Consider the following 21,593-nt stretch of genomic DNA (forward strand, 5'->3'; position numbering starts at 1 on the left):
CTCCACGAGACGTTTGACTTGGCTAATTCGGAAACGTTGACTGAAACTTGGCCATTTTGGCTATTTTCCCTTAAACTAATCCCCCACCCCATCGTCCGATAAAGACTGTTACACTACCACCACCACCACCCAACACCGGAGTTTTTTTTTTTTGCGGCAAATTAAGCTACCAGTTTTCGATTGAACATCGAAATCATACAGATCAGAACTTCTTCATCTTCATACAGATCAGAGAAAAGAGGAGATGGCGGTTGCAGGTGGGAGGTGGTAGGGGTGTTTAGAATTCGATTCGCATTCGAAAAATTCGAAATTCGACTCGATTCGAATTCAACTAAAATATTTCGAATTCGAGTTGATTCGTATTCGAGTCCAGTAATCGAATTAGAATCGAATACGAATTTATGATTTTAAATTCGATTCGAAATTCTAATTCAATTTATATATAAGTTTTTAATACATGTATATACACACACAAACATATATGAACACATATATAATTTCTAAACTTTGCCAAAGTATGAACGATATCCATAAGTTATAAATTTATTATTCATAACATTACCAAACCTACTGAGAAATATCCCATACTACTTATTTCTAATTTTTACCTAACTTAAATCGCTACAAATGACCAACCTATTTTCTAATTTTCGGTGTTTAGACATATTGATAGTTTGTTAATTTTGCAGATTTTTATATTTTATATTGACTACAATTAGTTTGTAGTAGTTTTAAAAAATGAAAGTAAAATAATTTATTGTTTAGGGTGAATTTGAATTAAATCGAATTTATTCGAATTCGAGTTTCAAATATTAATCGAATCGAATCGAATACGAATTCAGGTAAAAAAAATAAAAATTCAAAAAATTCGTTTTGAATAATTTGAAAATTCGTTATTCGATTCGATGAACACCCTAGAAGGTGGTACGATTATGGGAGGGTTGGGCCCCATACTATTTATTAATTAATTTATTGTTTTTTTAATATATGTATAGAAGGTAGTTAAGACATTTCATACAATTTTAATTGAGCAAACTAATTGTCATCCAATCCAGTGACTATCTGAGTAAAAATTTGTTAAATCAAAGGGAGCAAACTTGCTATTTTGAAAATGTAGTGACTAAACGTGAAAAACAGCAAACCACATAAACTATCCGGGCAATTAACTCTAAATTAAACATAATAGGGTGTCCTTCCTACACGCCAGGAAACCAAACATAGTGGAAACTGGTCCTATTATTATTTCAAGTTAAAATTTACTTGCATTCACATGCATGAGGTCCGGTTACAACTTCTTTTACACGACATAATAATGAGTCAACGCATAGAAACCAAATCTAGGTCATGCCTGTTGTTAGACGTTAAGGACCAGCTAATTTAATTTGTCCGCTACATCCACCGATACCGACCACCATAAATCCCCATCAAACAGAAGGAATTAAGCAAGATTTGTAATTCATGTTCCAATCAAAACCAATGAAGCTTCCCAATTATTACGTTTTAATCATCTTCTTTTCAATAACCACCGCGACAACAAAATTAGTTCCCCGTTACGCAAAGCCCGGATGCAACGAGAAATGCGGGAACTTAACAATTCCATACCCTTTTGGAATCGGTCCCAACTGTTTCCTCAACCGCTGGTACGCTGTTAATTGCAAGTCCTCAAAACCTTATTTATCCGCTCTAAAACAACTGCCATTGTTGGGTGTAAATTTGTATGAACAAGTGGTTCTTGTCAATATCCCAGTGAGGTCTTATTGTCAAGCCCATACTTGGAACAGCAGCCAAATCCTAAATCTCGGTGACAGCCCATTTTTGTTTTCCAAGTTTAATAACAAATTCTTCTTTGAAGGGTGTGGTACTGTTGCCGTATCCAGCGGTGGAAATGCGGTCACCGGGTGCTCGGTGATACGTTGCGAGCCACATGAACGTTTGAATAGAAGTAGTTGTGATGAAATGGGGACCAACTGTTGCCAAACAAACGTTCCTTATTATCTGAAGAATTACAGTATGAATGTGACTAGCAATCAGTCATGTGTTTCCGCCTTCTTGGTGGCTGATGTTGGTACGTTGTTTCCGAACAAATCTTTTCCTGGGGACAGACCGGAAAGTTCTTCGATCCCAACAGTACTTAACTGGACGCTACCAGAACGTTATTTTACTAAAGTAAACTGTGGTTATAATTTCAGCACACTTGAGTTAAAGATGGGTTTGCACACTTCAGTATTTACTGGGAAATGTAGCTGTCCGTATGAATTTAATGAAGGAAACCCTTATCTATCTGGAGAATGCAAAGGTATTGTGCGGATCTTCCTTTGTGAACATAGCTTCTTTGCTTACTACCAATGTTTTTAAAACCGATCCGTCACTACTAAAGTTTTTAAAACAGTGAATTGATGATATTGGTATTGTATATCTGGATATGTAAATTAAAATATTTCACCGGTACATGTTGCACTAGACTAGCTAGAACATCTCCAACGCTAAAGTTGCACTTATTTTTAGGCCTACTAATTACATTTTCCCTCCAATGTTAGAATAATCCAGACCTCTAGACCACACGCTCGGGTCCAGATGAGTCCGCCACGGCGAACACTAGACCACACGCATGCATGGTCCGGTTTGATTTCGAACTTGGTTCTCTTCTCCGCATCGCATCGGAGATGCTCTTAGATAAAATAATTTCATATTGTTAAATATTTTTAACTCTTTAAAATATTATGATTTATTATTGTGTTTTTCTTGATAAAATATATTTCTTTTTCTTTCTTTAAATATACTTATAATAACAATATAATTGTTTTGAACATTTAATTATTATTGAATATAAGTAACATTTAAATATTTCTGAATTTCACAATAATTCACGTTTTAAAAGTTACGAAAGAAAAATAAATATGTTTTAAATTAATTAAAATAAAATAATAATAGGTGTGTATTTCATTCACTTGTAATATTCGGAATTCGGTTTTGAGTAAAATTTGTATGCAGATGTAAAAAAAATATAAGCACATTGTAACGGTATATATACTATATATTTTTTAAAATATCATATTTTAAAAGTTATAATATACAAACAAAATATATAAAAAATATTACATTTGTGTACGGATCAATTGTTTATTATTATTCAAAACATGGTTATGAGCAAAGTTTATACTGAGACATACATAAACATAAACACGTTCTAATGACATACTTAAAACTTTATAAAACAGGTTAAAAAGATCGAGTTATAATAATAACATTTAAGAAAAACAATGTTACTCTTAATATTTGCGCCACACAAATTAATATATAGATAATTGTTTTGAACATTCAGTTATTGGAAATAAAATATATTTTTTAGTTTTTGAGTCACGTTCAACAATTCCAACCACTTCTCCAGTATACGGTGGATTCATATATTGATATGGTTTTCAAAAAGTTGTATAATGTATACTACTCATTTTTATTAATTGTGTGTGCATTTAGTCACCGAAGAATGTACAAAGTGCATGGAAATGTCTGGCTTTTGTGTGTACAAAGTATCATATGGTGGTAGACGGACCTTCATTTGTGATCAAAACGTTGATCACCATGGTAGAAGCAAATCCAGAGCTGCTTTTCTAGGTATACTTATTCTTATTAAATGTGTGTGCATTTTGCTTATATTTTGTTGGTTTTGTTTCTAGGTAATACCACTTGGATAAACATCAAAGCTCGAAAGTTGAATTAAATGTTCAATAATCCAATTTGTTCATATGATCAAAATCATATTTTCTTTGAAACTAAACTCTATATTTAGGAACAATAACGGTAAAAATGAGAGAACATAAACGAATGTAGTATTCTTGAAAAACTCATAATAGCATACTTTTTGTTTTGCTTTAACAAACATGATAGCTGGTTTGGAATTACTAGATCTTTTACCTTTAGTTGCTTTTCATGTTATATCTTGTTCAAGATTTGTATTATTAATCTGCAACATGTTCTTGGCATGTGATATTTAGGTGTTGGCATAACTATTTTGGTCCTCTTTCTTACGGCCCTAGGCATTGTATTGTACAAAGTAATACAAAGAACCAAAGACAAAAGACTGAAAAAGATATGTTTTGAACGTAATGGGGGACTACTTTTGAAACAACAAGAAGCAAGAAACGAGGGTTTGGTTGGTGAAACCAGGATTTTCACATCCAACGAGCTGGAAAAGGCAACAAACTACTTTAACAAGAATATGATTATTGGCAGAGGAGGCCAAGGTACAGTATACAAAGGCAAGTTGAATGATGGAAGGATGATAGCAGTCAAGAAAGCAAATGCAGTTGACCAAAGTCAACTAAAGCAATTCATCAATGAGATGGTAATTCTATCACAAGTTAATCATAGAAATGTCGTCAAACTACTAGGATGCTGCTTAGAGACTGACGTTCCTATACTAGTTTCAGAGTTCATTTCAAATGGGACTTTGTATGAGCATATTCATCATGAGAATACAAGGGTTATCCTATCATGGAGCACTCGATTACAGATTGCTATAGAGGTAGCAGGAGCACTAGCTTATTTGCATTCAGCAATGTCAATTCCAATCTACCATAGGGACATCAAATCAACTAATATACTTTTGGATGAAGAATATAGAGCCAAAATATCTGACTTTGGAACTTCAAGATTTGTCTCAATTGGTGTAACTCACTTAAGCACCTTAGTCCAAGGAACAATTGGTTACCTGGATCCAGAGTACTTTCAATGTAGCCAGCTCACTGAAAAAAGTGATGTTTATAGTTTTGGAGTTGTTTTGGTGGAACTATTAACAGGAGAAAAACCATTTTCATCAAGTAGATTTGGTGAAAACAGAAGCTTGGCTGCACACTTTTTGATGGGTTTTGAAGAGGGTCGAGTGATGTCTATTCTTGATGCAAATATGGTGAGAGAGGGCGGCAGGGATGTGTTATTGGAAGTAGCTAACCTAGCAATAAAATGCTTAAATTTGTGTGGGAAAGACAGGCCAACAATGAAAGAGCTAGCCATAGAGTTGGAAAGAGTTGGAACCTCACAAAAGTCTTTTGATGGCTAGCTAGATCTGATTTTGGAAAAGTGAATACAGTATGTTGGAGAAGAAGAGTTACTGATGCTAACATAGGGGGAGTCAAAATCAACCAACATGATATAGCTACGATTTTTTTTATATGATACTATGATGTACTAAACTTAAGATATGTTACGAAGAAGATTGTCCCAATTGGTCTATATCATTTGTTGTCTTATTATTTAGATCTTTAATTAGTATTGTAGATTTATGTTTTTTGTGAATTATTCATTGGTTCTGTAAAAACATGTATCGATTTAAGCTTTTAAATTTTATGAAAACATTGCTAATGATTTTAACTAGGTTTGAAGTTAATCGGTAGATTTTTTTTTAATAGCAAACGGAACTTTATTACCAACCAAAAAACTCATCGGCCCCATAGCAAGAAGCTACGGCAGCCAATGTACAAAGTTTCATAAACAATTACATTTTACAAAGGGAACAAGCTTTGATAATTATTTACACCATGAAAAAAAATTCCACTTCTCCCAAGATGTTATCAGCACCTTTGTTCTCTGCCTCATCCATTGGTATGATTCCTCTTTTATATCTTCAATCAACTTGTAAGCACCACCATTTTTATCTTTAAAGATCTTTGCATTCCGGTTTTGCCAAATACACCAAGCTGTTAATATAAAAATTTCATGTACAACCTTTTTCTTTACTTTTGGACAATGATAATCATTTATACAGTTCATCGTTTCTTTTAGCGTTTCCGGTTTTGTTATCATGGTCATCTTCACCCAGCTCCGAATTTGGTCCCATACCAGATCCGCATAACTACAACTTACCAAAACATGGTCCGATGTCTCCTCTGAACGACCACAGACCTTGCACGTTATTGAAGGGATCTGTACACCTCTTCTTCTTAACTGTGTTGCAGTTGGGATCCTCCCTTCTAATGCCCTCCAAACAAACATACTGCATTTTTGCTGTTGGTATCATCGTCATCGGAAACCCAGGACCAATCGGAACGGATGGACTTGTGACCACAAACACAATCATTCACGTACAAACCACAACACTCACACGAATTCATGATAATGAATTGAAACGAGAATGACTTGCAGAAACAGTAAACTAACCGAATGAATATAACTAGATTGACACTTGAACTTTTGAATATGATAACTACTTGAAACACGTTCGAATACAAACTGATAACTGCCGATATGATAGGGAAGTTTGGCAGCGAATTTATAGGGATGAAGAGGTACGTCTCCAATAGTCACGTTGGTTCAAAGAGATGTGACGATTCAGAAATAACCGCCATTCGGTTATTTGGAGACACACCGGTTCGCTTATGGCCCAACTTCCGTATGCATACCCGGCTGCTAATGGACTGCATATTTACATAATCATTCGACCCATTCTGGTGGCCTACGGCCCAACTAAATACATAACATAAACTATTGTTTGACCCATTACTAACATAAACATAAAACAAATAAACATATAAACATAAAACAGGCCCGAGGCCCATGTTCTTGACTCGGATGTTTCTTGCTTACCGAAACAACCTTCATTCTCCCCCTTAAGCAAGAAATATCCGAGCTCTTCAATCCGTTTACTCCTTGCGGTTGTTGGTGACTTCGATCTTCACCACCACGTCATCATCACTTGAATCTTCGATCCATCCGCAATTGCTCGAGCTCTCGGCCATTCCAACTTTCTCTCTTGCACGCTCCTTCTTGATGTAATCAAAGTACCATTCGGCCAACTCTAGATAGTAAACGTATGCAACCTTCATTTCATAGGCGTCGTCCTTGTCGTAACCATACTTCACCGATATCTCGCCCCATTTGTCTTTTGCCATTATCTCATCAAACCCACCGTTGTGCTTCACGATGCGGTGTAGTAGTATGAGGCTAACATCACGACCATCAATTAACTCCGGTGGCATTGCCTTCTCACAAACAATTCCAAGAAAGTTCGTGATGAACCAAACTAAGATTTCTTCAAACGGCGTGTCGAAGAATCTTGGATGCTTCTTGATTTCTTCGTGTAGTGTGATTAGATCCCCTGGTTCAATGCAACTTTCCATGATTAACCCCCTTTCTACAACATCCTCCTCGAGTTGAGAGAGGGTTATTGCCCGTTCCCGAAGCATTTGCCTTGATTGTCGTGGATTATCCTTCTCGCCTTCGAGATAAATCATTAAAGCTTTCTTTGCCTTTTTCGAGTACACGACTTTCCTTGCACTTGGGCGTTCGTCATACACTTTCTTTTTATTTTTTGACTTTTCAAATTCCCGCTCATAGTAATCGCCTAAACATTCTTGAAACTTTTCTTTTTCTTCCTTGTACCCATTGTCGACCCCAAGATTATCATAAAAAGCGTCAAGATAATCTTGTTCCAAGTCGGTTTCCGACTTGTCTTCGTAAATATCAAAACCCTTTGATCGACAACCGAACATCTTCTTCAATACGCACTTTTCACCCATAGTAACCGTCTCGATTCCTTGAAACAGGAGTTGTTCCAAACTTAGAACATTCCTGTCAAGTTTTGGTGCGTAACTAACACACGGAATTATCCTATCCTTGCCGTCCACCGGCACCCTTACTTCACCAATTCCATGAACAAATGAAACATCCTTCTTGCTTTCATTCGTTACAACCCCGAAGTGTCTTTTAAAACACTTAAACAAACTACGGTTTCCCGTCATGTGCGTCTTAAACGTGGGATCCACAACCCAGATTGAATCCCATTTACCCCCGCAAGTATCCTTTACAATATAATCATTCTCGACTGGTAAAGGTGATAGTATAATATACTTACTAGGGCAAATTGACGCTATGTGGCCAAACTTCTTGCACTTGAAACACCGAACCCCCGGTTTTCTTGGCCTACCCACTGATGCGTTGGGTTTCTTCCCGTTCTTCTTCGTGAAACCCCCTCTGAATACTTTCTTTGGAAACTTTTTCATTGGTGATACCCCGGTCCGCATGGCTGGCTTCCCCTGCGCGTACTCATCCGCTTCCGCCGCCCGGCCGCACTCTCCACTACGAACAAACACATCATCACCAAAATCGGTCATAACCGATTTCCCCTTGTTTCCTCCGATTCGGTTCTCTCCTTGATCACAACTCCTTCCGGTTCCTGTTAAACCTTTGGCTCTGATACCAATGTTGGTATCATCGTCATCGGAAACCCAGGACCAATCGGAACGGATGGACTTGTGACCACAAACACAATCATTCACGTACAAACCACAACACTCACACGAATTCATGATAATGAATTGAAACGAGAATGACTTGCAGAAACAGTAAACTAACCGAATGAATATAACTAGATTGACACTTGAACTTTTGAATATGATAACTACTTGAAACACGTTCGAATACAAACTGATAACTGCCGATATGATAGGGAAGTTTGGCAGTGAATTTATAGGGATGAAGAGGTACGTCTCCAATAGTCACGTTGGTTCAAAGAGATGTGACGATTCAGAAATAACCGCCATTCGGTTATTTGGAGACACACCGGTTCGCTTATGGCCCAACTTCCGTATGCATACCCGGCTGCTAATGGACTGCATATTTACATAATCATTCGACCCATTCTGGTGGCCTACGGCCCAACTAAATACATAACATAAACTATTGTTTGACCCATTACTAACATAAACATAAAACAAATAAACATATAAACATAAAACAGGCCCGAGGCCCATGTTCTTGACTCGGATGTTTCTTGCTTACCGAAACAACCTTCATTTGCGTTGCCCAGTTGTTCCAAAAGAAGTCGTTCGCCGGCTCGTTAAGGTTCAGTTGTCTCGTCAAGAGATTTCTAACACTTTTAACCGCAAATCCTTGTTCACTTTCATTCTTCCATACCCACATAACATAACATATCTTATTCTCCCGATATCCGAACCTGCAACAATCTGTCTTTTAGGTCCTCCATCTATTGCTTCTCTAAATCGGTGGTTGGCGTTTTTGCCCAGGCCCAGTCCCACAATATGCCATTATTACTCAGCCTATATCAACTTTGGATTTTCGCTATTTTGTCTTTTATTAGTTGATATACTGGAGGGAACTCTTCCCGTAATGGTACTTCACCTAGCCATACATCTATCCAAAATCTTGTTTTGTCACCTTTGCCAACTTTACTGGTCAAAATTTTGGCCAAATCAACCCCTCGTTTACACATATCTTTTTCCACTTCAGCAATCGTCTTCCAAATACCGCTATGATTTTTATTGACCGGAATCATAGATATTTTTCTCTTATTCTAGTGGATTGCTTCTATAACTTTTACCCATAATTGATGTAGCTCCGTTTTCATTCGCCACCACCATTTAACTAGAAAAGCTAGATTTAGATCTCTTATGCTTCCTACCCCAAGTCCGCCGAATTTCTTTGATGCTACTATTTTATCCCATTTAACCCACCTCAACTTCTTATTTGAATTGCAACCCCCCTAGGAATTTTCTCCTAATGCCTTCGAGTACTTTTATGACTGCTATTGGGCACTTATACAATGATAAGTAATAGTTTGGTAGGCTTCCTAAAACAGATTTCACAGGCACTGCGCGCCCCACAAAAAATAAAAGCCTTGCTTTCCAATTTGACAATCTCTAGTTAAATGTGTTAATAACTTCTTTCCAATTGACTATTCGGTTCATGTTCGCCCCGACCTTTAATCCTAAGTATGTAAAAGGAAAGCTCCCAACTTTGAAATTAAATGTCGTTGCCAAACTGGACACCTCATCCTCATTGACCCCTACACCAAAGAGTTAACTTTTCTTAGGATTTACTTTTAAACCCGATACAAGATAATAGATTCTTAGGATCCTTTTTAGTTTTTTTTATAGTGTTTTCTTCCCATTCCCCAACAAAAGTTGTGTCGTCCGCAAAGAGCATATGTGTCAATGTCAAATCTTCTTCCAGTAATTTCACCCCTCTGTTAAAAACCTAAAATAAACATCCTAAATGACGAATTCAGCATTTTCGGAATAGACATATGTGTTTCGTATATGAATCAATCAAACCCTACTATCGAATTGATACGAATCATTATTAGATAGATGGTTGTGTAACGAACTCGTGATCTGCTTGCTTGTTGACGGAGATCCCTAATTAGCCATCGGATGATTAAACGGAATGTCTAATATACCCATATCTAATAAAAATTAATCAAAGACACCTGTATGGCTGTGGGCGTCGTGTACGTAATGTAGGATTAGGAGATTTGTATTCTATACTTCATATATATATATATATATATATATATATATATATATATATATATATAGGGGGAGGTTCATTTGAGAAAAAATTAAATTGAGAAGAAAAAGAACAAAGGGTACAATTGTAAAATATTAAGTAGTTTTTCTCTCATCTCATTTATTATTATCTTTGACTATCATAAAGACTATCATCCTCCACACTAAAATTTTTGCCTACACACATCAAAATTTATTCTACACATTTTGAAATTTATCCTACACATATTGAAATTTATCCTACATAGCTCGTAATTTATCCTACACACCTCGTAATTTATCCTACATTTTAAATTAATTTTTTATTCTTTGAATAAATATAGTTTTTGAAAATAAGTTACAAATTTAATGTAGTTAGCCATTAAAAAATAAAACTACCAATTAATGATCTATCTAAGTTTACCAATATACCCTTATACTAATATTAAATGCAAAAATTGAATGAAGTAAAATGAAGTATTCTTATTGGTTGAAATTTTTTCTTTTTTATTCTTACAAAATAATTCTTCTTATTTGAACCCTGCACTATATATATATATATATATATATATATATAGGATAATGCTAGATAAAAAACCCTAAAATTCTTAGAAAACTTTGGAAACCCAAATGGGAAGCCATTTTTACCCAACCTCCCGACATTTTTTTTTTTGAAAAAAATTACACATGTAATATACATGTTTTAGAGTGTTTTGGGCCAAAAAAAACAAAAAAGCGCCGAAGGGATTTTTTAAAAAAAAAATAAACAAATTTCAGCTCCTAACACGTGTTAAGCAAAAAAAACAGAATTTCGCTAAAAATTGCTGAAACTTGTTTTTTTTTTTTTTAAATATCCCTTCGGCGCTTTTTTGATTTTTTTGGCCCAAAAGTCTTAAAAACATGTATATTACATGTGTTATTTTTTTCAAAAAAAAAATGTCGGGAGCTTGGGTTTTCTCGGGTTTTTTATATATATAGGGTTTTCTATCTAGCCCTACTATATATATATATATATATATATATATATATATATATATATATATATATATATATATATATAGGGTAAGGTTCATTTGAGAACCACTTTTATTGTGAGAACCATGAGAACCAATGTGAACACACCAAAAAAACCTAACCCCCCCCCCCAAAAAAAAAAAAAAAAAAAAAAAAAAAAAAACCTAACCCCCCACCCCTCACCTAAGTTAAAATGCTAAAAACTAAACCCCCAAAAAACTTTAAAAAAATCTAAAAAACACACAATTTTTTTTACTATTTTTTACCTCAAAAGTGCTACTTTTAGTAGCAAAAAAAAAACATTGTGGTAACGAAAATTAGCGATTTCGAGGTAAAAAATATTAAAAAAATTGTGTGTTTTTAGCTATTTTTAGGTATTTTTGGTTGTGTTCACATTGGTTCTCGCGGTTCTCGCAATAAAGGGTGGTTCCTAACGGATTTTCCTCCCATATATATATATATATATATATATATATATATATATATATATATATATATATATATATATATGTAAAGAGTATTGTTTCATTCAATTTGTCTAGTTTCGATATCCCGGTAATTATTATTCAAATCAGTTTCAAATTTTCCATAATTCACAATTTGCAGTTTTCGTTCGTACGTGATAGGGTTTCATTCAATTTGTCTAGTTTCGATGGATCCACAGAGTAGCACTGGACGAACAGAAGATGATTTTGAAGAAAATCGATCGATTGGTGATCATGCTCAATTATCTGCTTATTAGAGAGTTTCGATTGAGGATGTTTTAAATCCGCGACCTGCAAATCCAATTCCAATTCCAGTTTCAAGTTCAAGTGCTGCAAACGAGATTTCTATTGGTAATTATGTTAATTCAGATATCTAAATTTGTTCGTATAATTGTTTTTTGTTTAAGCGTAGCATTTGTTGTAGCTGTTTTTGTAGTTTGAATGTTGATGATACTTATGTATTTTTTTTGAGAAGCAGCATGTATAACTTCGCATGTTATTACTCATTACAATTCGCATTTGGTTTTGTTTTTTTTTTTTTTGTAATTTCGCATTTGATTATGTAATAGATCGCATATGTAATTCAGATTAATCAAATATCATCATTTCGCATGTATTTATCAGACGTTTCGCATGTGGTTTGTATGACTTTTTATGTTTTTTATTTTGATTCATGTAGATGAAAGGGTTTACACTCCGGAGGTTCAGGCATCAGCTACACCTATTGTTGGGATGCAATTTATCTCCATTGAACAAGCATATGCGTTTTATCAATCATATGCTAAGTTAGCTGGTTTTTCTATTCGGAAAGGTGGCGAAGTATACAGTGATGGTATAATCAAAATTAAGTATTTTGTTTGTTCTAAAGAGGGACATAAGCCTGTGTGTATTGATGATAATTCCAAGTCAAAAAAGCAATTCAAAACCAGGAACAGGGGGACTATTAGGACCGGATGCAAAGCTCAACTTGTGATTTGCACTGTGGATGGTAGATTATATACAGTCAAGAGATTTGTTAATGGTCATAACCATAAGTTTGTTTGTCAAAATGACATTCACATGCTCCCAGCTTACAGACAATTTTCAGATGTCCAGGAGGAGATGGTTTGGGAACTTGGCACTTTAAACCTTGGTCCTGTCAAAGCTTTCCATATAATGAGGAAACGTTATGGTGGTTTCGAGAACGTTGGTGCCACGGTTAATGATTGCAAAAATTTTAGAAAGCAAATAAACAGCTATATAGGAGAGTATGACGCTGACATGGTGATTAATAGGATGACTGACAAAAAACAGTATTTAGCTGATTATTCGTTTGAATACTCTGTTGATGATGGCAAGCGGTTAACTGGGTTATTCTGGGCTGATGGTTTATGCAAGCTTAACTATATGGAATTTGGCGATGTGATATCGTTCAATGCAACCTTCAAGACAAATAGGTAACTGTTTAAAATACAAACATGTTTTGTTACTGATTTGTCGCATGTTTTGTCTGTTAATGAGTGTTCAATATCGCATGTGTAGACAACAGAGTGGTGTTGAACATATCGCATGCTTTTCCCCCTAGTTTCGCATTTGATTTTTGTTAATTCGCATATAATAAACGTGATTTCGCATTTGTTGTCCAGGTACAAGATGGTGTTTGTTTCGTTCACGGGCATTGACAACCACTGTCGAAATGTAACACTCTCAGCTGGGTTGTTGGCATCAGAGAGTATTGAATCATATAAATGGCTTCTAAATTCATTTTTAAAGTCATTTGGTCGACAGCCTAATGTTGTAGTGACGGATCAAGACCCTGCTATGAAACAGGCTATTGAGGAGGTTTTCCCTATTAGCAGACACAGATTGTGTATGTGGCACATAATGAAAAAAATGGCAGATAAGGTAGAGCATGCAACATTTTTTGTGTTTTTGTTGGTGTTATTTTTAATTATTATAGCTTTTTGTAATAGACTGATATAAAATGCATTTATTGTTAAAGGTTGGGCACGAGTTGTGCAATAATGATGAGTTTAAAAGGAGGATGTGCGACATTGTTTGGACTGATTCGATTGAGCCTGAAGAATTTGAGAGACAGTGAAAGTTGGTGATGATTGAGTTTGGTCTTACTGAAAACAAATGGATTGATGATATGTTTGGGATAAGATCCATGTGGATTCCGGCTTTTTATCGGCATGAGCCAATGTCAGGTCTTATGAGAACAACATCAAGATCAGAGAGTGAGAACCATTTTTTTTGTCAGGTTGCTAATTCACAACTCACACTCGTAGAGTTTATGAATCATTTTGATGGGGCAATGGATGTTCAAAGGTTCAATCATAGGAAAAATTATCATATTTCAAGATATACTGAGCCAGCTGATTGGAGTCAACTACATTGGAAAAAGATGCTGCTAAGATCTACACCAGGTCTATATTTTTTTATCAGCAATTAGAGATACATGGAACAATTTCCGAATGTTTGCCGATGGACACCAAAGTTGAAGGTCCACGTATCAGAATATTGTTGAAGGATTTTAAAGCACATGGAGATGGTTTATTGGAGGTATTTTTCATGTTTTTTTTAGATATGCGAATTCGTTACATTACATATGCGATTTTAGTTTATTTATTTTACATTATTTTTTTAGAAATGCGAAATTGTTATGTTCCACATGCGATATTAATTTTACTCACTTACATGATTGTTAAACATGCGATATTGTTATGTTTATACATGCGATTTTAAACCTTATTATTATTATTTTTTTGGTTATTTGCTAGGTGTGGTTCAAGAATCTCGAGAATGATGTAACTGCACAGTGTAGCTGTTTGCGTTTTGAGCAGTATGGGCTGCTATGCAAACACATATATTTTCTTTTCAAGATGTTTGGTGTTAAAGAAATACCAAACAAATATGTTATGAAGAGATGGACGAAGGATGTTGTGCCGAATGAGTTAAATGTTAAGTACAATCTAAATGTGGGTGGCAAGGATGTGCATCAGAGGGCTAAACGGATTGCTCGTGAAATCATCCACACAGGGGAGTATTTGGTTAGTAATTTGATTTCCGACCTTGATCAACTTGTCTTAGTGAGGGATCAAATGATGCAGCTTAAAGAGAGAGTTGATCAGAGTCGCATAACCAAGCAACTTGATCCAAAATTTGACCGATTTTCAAAGTTGATTGGTTATCAACAACCAGTAACTAATGCTCCCCCTACTGTTCGTGTGCCGGCTGGTATAAGAAACAAAGGCCGCGGCTCGCATAGAAGGATTAAATCTAAGAAGGAACAAATGATCAGCCGCAAAGGGAAAAGGTCAAGGACATGTAGCGTATGCAATGAAAAAGGTCATGACATTCGGACTTGCGGCGAGCTTAAAGCCAAACAACAAGGTAAACAGGGAAAAAAGAAGATGAAGGGTGTCCAGATTGAAGATGGTGTGAGAGACAAAGACAATGAGGGTGAAGACGACGAAGAGGAAGATGACTTTGAAGATTACATCAGTGATGATGGATCTGAAGAAGAAGATCAGTGGGAAGAGGTGTTTGGAGATGAAGATGACGAGGATGAGTAATGTTTTTTTAAATGTAAATGCGAATTTATAAGAAACACATGCGATTTTATATTCATTAATGTATATCATTTTTCACATGCGATTTTAGTATTAGAAACATGCGATTTTTATATGCATCAGTTTAATTTTAGTTTATATGATTTTTCAAATGCGATTTCTCCTTTAATACATGCGATGTTGAGTTATCTTGTTTTTTTTATGTTATTGTGGCAAAGATCCCTAATTCATTCATGCGATTTTAAATTATATTAAAGCATAATATTTGTTCAAAACATATATCCAAAATACAAAATAGTGGTTATTGTCAAACACAGCTACAACCATAAAACGATTTAACAGAAATTTAGTTACTTGAAGCAAAGATTTTGTCACGTTCAGTAGAGCTGAACTCCATCTTCTCCTTCACCGTGTTTAGAGCATTTGTCAGGAAAGAGAAGGCTAAGTCATCAGCTTGAGATTGCTCTTTTATGTGATCCAAAGCTTTGTCGCTGAAGCTTGATGGTGGTTCTTGAAGTAGCTTTTCCCATACAGCTTGATTGTTCTTGATTTGTTCAAGGATTTTTCCCTGCACATCAAGAACCAGATGAGAAGAGTTGACATCAGTGCTTATTTCTGTCAACGTGCGAGTTGACAATAGCTCCTTGATTGCAATGTTTTTGATTTTTTCCATATCTTCAGATGCCATTTTTGTTTGTGTCTTTTGTGTTCTGTGTGTGTTTTATTTGGTCTTCTATGTCTTAATATGGAAGGTAGTTATCAAGGTTTTTTATATTAATATAGTAAATTTATTATATAGGTAGGGTGGTAAGTTCAGTAGTATTTATTGTAAAATTCATCATTACATGTCAAATTATAGTCACATCGTTAATAAATTAAGTTTTTATATATAAAATAATATCATTTTTAGTTTTTATGATTGGCAATTTTTTTTTTTTTTTTTGCATTTTTGTTACAAAGTTTTTTTTAAAGCAGCCTTATTCGAAATCGCACTTGATTCGAAAGAAATTCGCAAACTGTAAGAAACAAACATTTAAATATCCTTTTTATGATATCGCATGTTTAATTTATCTGAAATCGCACACTATATGAAGGGGATATTGAAAAGTTTGATATCGCATGTGTATTATCATGAATTCGCAAACTGTATGTAATTTCAAAGAATTCTTAACTTTTTACTGATATCGCATATGCATCCCATGAATTCGCAAACTATAGGAAATGTCAAAGAATTCTTTTTTATACTGAATTCGCATTTGCATTATCGACGTTTTCGCACATGATTTGTCAATCTGCATTATCTTCTTCGATAGTCAGTGCATACAAAATTTCTAAATTCATCAGAAGTTCATTTTCTCAGAAGAGTTTGGTGAAATAGGAATCGATCGATTTGGTGAATAAGAATCGTTCTGGTTAATTGTTATAATTTTGGTTTTGGTTTTGATTTTAGGATCTTACGTTATGATTTTTGACGTTATGATTTTTGAGGTTTTGTTCGCCGTTTATCAGGTGCTTTGATCTTAAATTTGACGATTTTAACCTTGGCGGTTTCTTTTTTATTAATCATATGTTGACATTTTTAATAGAAAAAGGCGTTGTTTAAGAAAGATGATCCGACGGTTGTGGACGACGCGTACATAATGTACGATTAGGTTATTTGTATGATAACCGGCCTCTATATATACATATATATATATATATATATATATATATATATATATATATATATATATATATATATATATATATATATATATAGGGGGCTGCTAGAATGAGAACCACCCCGAGTTGTAAGAACCGCGAGAACTACACCCCACGGAGCGCCGTTCGCCATGATTTTTTTTTTACAAGTAGATGTGTGTATTATAAACACAGCCGTAAAAAATCATGGCGAACGGCGCTCCGTGGGGTGTAGTTTTTTACACCACAAGTTTGGTGTTTTTTTAATTTTTTTTTCTTTTTTCTTTTTTTTTCACCAAACTTGTGGTGTAAAAAACTACACCCCACGGAGCGCCGTTCGCCATAATTTTTTACGGCTGTGTTTATAATATACACATCTACTTGTAAAAAAAAAATCATGGCGAACGGCGCTCCGTGGGGTGTAGTTCTCGCGGTTCTTACAACTCGAGGTGGTTCTCATTCTAGCGGCTCCCTATATATATATATATATATATATATATATATATATATATATATATATATAGGGGAGGGTTATTTTGAGAACGCTAAATATTGCGAGAACTGTGAGAACGAATGAGAAAACCAATCAAAACCGAATTTTTTTAATACAAATCTCATTCTAATTAAAATACAACATCAAAAAATAATTTACAACATCAAATAATCCAGTTCTCCTCTCAAAATCACTCTTACTAGATTTTTTACACATGTGTAAATATAACAGATTTACACATGTGTAAATGACAAACTTACACATGTGTAAATTTTTGTTATTTGCGAATTCACGTAAATTTAAACGTGTAAATTTAATTCCTAACATTGTATTCGAATAATAATGATAAGTGTAAAAAGAAATTTTGAATTTGAATTGTTTTTCACCAAGTTATCGTGGTTTTTTCATTCATTCTCACGGTTCTCATGATATTTAGCGTTCTCATTTAAACCCTCCCCTAGGACAAAGATACGTGAGGAACCACCCTTTATTGCGAGAACCGCGAGAACCAATGTGAGCACAACCAAAAATGCCTAAAAATAGCTAAAAAACACACAAATTTTTTTTTAATATTTTTTATGTTAAAATCGCTACTTTTAGAAGCAAAAAAAATTTATCTTTTTATTTTTTTATGAACACAACCAAAAATGCCTATATCTAGAGTGAACAACCTCCCAAGAGTGAACCACGTGAACTGATCTGGACCACTGATTTTTATGATCTTGAGATTTTAAAGGAGTGGCATGATTTTAATTAATTGGTTAATTTTTACTATTTAATTAAATAAATAAGGGTATTTGTGTAAATACACAAAGAATTAATTCAAAATCAGGAAACTAAATAGTTTCCATATCTTTTCGATTGCATAAATCCTTTGAATATCTCACTTTATGTTTTACAAATACTTGTATTCAACCTTTATTCAACAACCAAATTTCACTCTCATCTTCATCGCCTGCGTCGAAGCAAAAAAACAGAGGAGGTCCGCCGAAATTAAAAAGTAGCCAGCCAGTATACTCATACTGTAACAGCCCAGCGTAACCGCACCATGATATTGTCCGCTTTGGCAGCCAGCACGCTCTCAGCGTCCGCCCCTCACGGCTTTAAAACGCGTCATGATGGTGAAGGTATCAAGCCCCTTATAAGGAAGCCTCCGTTCCCCTTCACAACCGATGTGGGATATCACAATCCACCCCCCTTAAGGGGTCCAGCGTCCTCGCGGGACCTGGCGCCACCGGTCCGATCCTGGCTCTGATACCATCTGTAACAGCCCAGCGTAACCGCACCATGATATTGTCCGCTTTGACAGCCAGCACGCTCTCAACGTCCGCCCCTCACGGCTTTAAAACGCGTCATGATGGTGAAAGTATCAAGCCCCTTATAAGGAAGCCTCCGTTCCCCTTCACAACCGATGTGGGATATCACGCATACGATTTTCAGCAATAAAGGTATAGAATGCTATAGTGTAAATAATTATATGTCATTAGTACAACGTTGCATGTTGTGTATCTTTTATACTTATGTTAAGAACATCAAATTGGAAGCTAGGGTTTGTAAAATCAGTTGTAATAGTTGTCGACCTAAATGATTTTTTTTTTTTTTTGAAGGATAGTGTTGATTTAACACGGCTAGTTGATTTTACTCTTTTTTGATTAATCGTTGTTCGAGTATATGTTTAATTTTTTTTAAGGATAGGGTTGATTTAACCAGATATTGGATATTACTTTGGTTTTACGCGATGTACACATGTGTATTTTGTGCGTATTTTGTTGTCACCACGGCAATGTACACACTATATTGTTATGAAGTTTTATAAATACACTGGGTTGTACACATATGTACATGATATTTTTTCGTTTATCTACAACCGGGGTTGTACACCAGTGTATAGTAGTAGTTATGTGATATTTCAAAAACTTGTGTCTGTAGTTTATGTTAATTGGGTGTACACCTGTGTATATAAGTGTTTGTACATTTGGTGTACACGTGTGTATGCAAATTGATTGTAGGTATAAAACTGTGTATACACCTGTGTAATTTTTTATGTACACGTGTGTACAAAATGTGATATGTATAAAAAATTACAACTTGGGAAACTTTTTAGGTAATTTATGTTTTACCCGTGTGACCTGTAGAGATAAAAGCCTGAATTGAGCCATTCATACGTAAATTTGGTTGTTTTTTGCCACCTCTTCCATTTGAGAGGAAAAAAGTATGTGATAATTTGTAATAGCTAAAAATTTCAAAATCAAATGAATTACACAGGTAGTTGTGGTTGCTAATCCAGCAAATACAAGTGTACTAATCTTGAAAGAATATGCACCTTCAATCCCGGAAGAGAACATCATATCCCTCACAAAGACTAGATCATAACCGTGCATTAGGCCAGATATCAGAGAATCTTAAAGTCCATGTTGGTGATGTAAGAAATGCTATAATATGGGGAAATCACTTGTCGAATCTATATCTAGATGCTAATCACGGTACTATTGACATTGGGGCTGGACATAAACCTGTGAAAGAACTTATTGCTGATAATCAATGGTAGCTCTTCTATTTATTTTGTATAACTCCAATATTTCAAGTTTGTGTTCAGATTTAGAGTGTTGTTAATGATATTGATTATCTTTTAGGTTGAAAACTGAGTTCATTACAAATGTGGAACAAAGAGGTCAAGCTATAATTAACGCTTGAAGGTTGTCTAGTGCATTTTCTACTGCAAGCGCTGCATGTGATCATATGCGCGACTGGATTCTTGGTACACCGAAGGTCTGGTTTCTTCTTATTTTATGTTTTTTAATCTTTTAAGATTTACAGATTTTAAAGAAACTACAAACGAGGAAAATAAAGAAAATACTATGGAATATAGTTTTATGAATATATAACAACTAGAGGAGGATAAAATAGACCCAATATATGATACAGAAAATGAAGACGAAATAAATACAGATTTCTTAAAATTTAAAGAAAAGTATATGGATTACACTCTAATAGACTATGAAGACGAGAAGTTAACAAGTTTTAAAACATAGGAAACTAACAAAACAATAGAACAAATAACAGATAGAAAATTTACAGAATTAAATATACAAGAAGAAGTAGAAAATATGATAATAGAATGTATAACAGACCTAGGAATGACCCATGAAGAAAGCTATAAAAAATTATAAGAATTCTATAATTTGCCATTAGTAGAAAGCATTTTACAAGGAAAAACAATGCTAGTAGATTTTTATAAACATGAACAAGCCTTTATGGTTATGAAAGAAGAATTAAAAAGAACTAGAATGGAATGGAGTGGAGATTCTAGTAACGGAACTTCACATGAAACCCTAGGAAGAGAACCTTGGACACAACCATCAATAAATTACAGTCAAGAATCAACATTAAGAGTAAGAGGTAACAGGTTACTAATAGGACAAACATACAGTGGGAGTATATTGTTATTAGAACAACAAAAACCCCAACTATGGATAGATGAAGTATTAACATGGGAACAAATAGTAGTTAGAATGTGGGAAACAAATAAAAAAGATAGTATAGACATGTTTTCCTATCTAGAAACTACACTAGGACCAATAGCCCTAGGAATCTGGCAAAGTAAAAAAGCACAAGATTCTACAGAAATTATTAATTTAAAAGCTTTAGGAGATAATCCTTATAATTTCACATCACAAATCAGAACACCTATATTATGAGTTGATCCAGCAAAAAATAATAGCCTAATACAAGATACAACTATTAGAAATCTAGAACAATTAAGTAGAGCTGATATGAAATACAAAATGAATTTACATTAGATTTTACAAGATTGCTATCACAAACAGGAAAAGCAATAGATGATATTCTATGTGATAAATATTTTATAAAACTACCAGGAGATTTAGGAAAAAATATACATGAGTCGTGGAACACAATATATGGAGAACATCACAATCTTGGAATAGAACCTAGAATAACTTATACATTTGGAATTTTAGAAGATAAATGTAAGGAAGTAGCTTTACAAGAACAATTAAAAAGAAATGCATATGCATTCTGTAAAACAGCAATTTACATACCCTATGCTTATGGTTTTTATGATAGAAAG

General features: G+C 34.6%; 1 protein-coding gene and 1 pseudogene across 1 annotated transcript; both read left to right on the forward strand.

Annotated features, from left to right (window-relative positions):
• Window positions 1–1,466: 1,466 nt before the first annotated feature.
• LOC110909867 (wall-associated receptor kinase-like 2) lies at window positions 1,467–5,212 on the forward strand. The gene is made up of 3 exons (XM_022154608.2): window positions 1,467–2,296; window positions 3,475–3,612; window positions 3,993–5,212. Exons 1-3 carry the CDS (start codon window positions 1,477–1,479, stop codon window positions 5,054–5,056), a joined length of 2,022 nt encoding a protein of 673 aa, XP_022010300.2. The 5' UTR covers window positions 1,467–1,476; the 3' UTR covers window positions 5,057–5,212.
• A 13,409-nt stretch (window positions 5,213–18,621) lies between these two features.
• LOC110913922 lies at window positions 18,622–20,380 on the forward strand (annotated as a pseudogene).
• The last annotated feature ends 1,213 nt before the right edge of the window (window positions 20,381–21,593 follow it).

The sequence above is a fragment of the Helianthus annuus genome, chromosome 15 (genome assembly GCF_002127325.2).
Source record: "Helianthus annuus cultivar XRQ/B chromosome 15, HanXRQr2.0-SUNRISE, whole genome shotgun sequence".
In the NCBI taxonomy this organism is placed as follows: domain Eukaryota; kingdom Viridiplantae; phylum Streptophyta; class Magnoliopsida; order Asterales; family Asteraceae; genus Helianthus; species Helianthus annuus.

Excerpts from the sequence above, each read along its gene's own strand:
- LOC110909867 (XM_022154608.2), top strand. The coding sequence starts at position 1,477 with ATGAAGCTTCCCAATTATTACGTTTTAATCATCTTCTTTTCAATAACC. Across the intron at positions 2,297-3,474 it reads TCTATCTGGAGAATGCAAAG|TCACCGAAGAATGTACAAAG; the intron begins GTATTGTGCGGA and ends GTGTGCATTTAG. Across the intron at positions 3,613-3,992 it reads ATCCAGAGCTGCTTTTCTAG|GTGTTGGCATAACTATTTTG; the intron begins GTATACTTATTC and ends TGTGATATTTAG.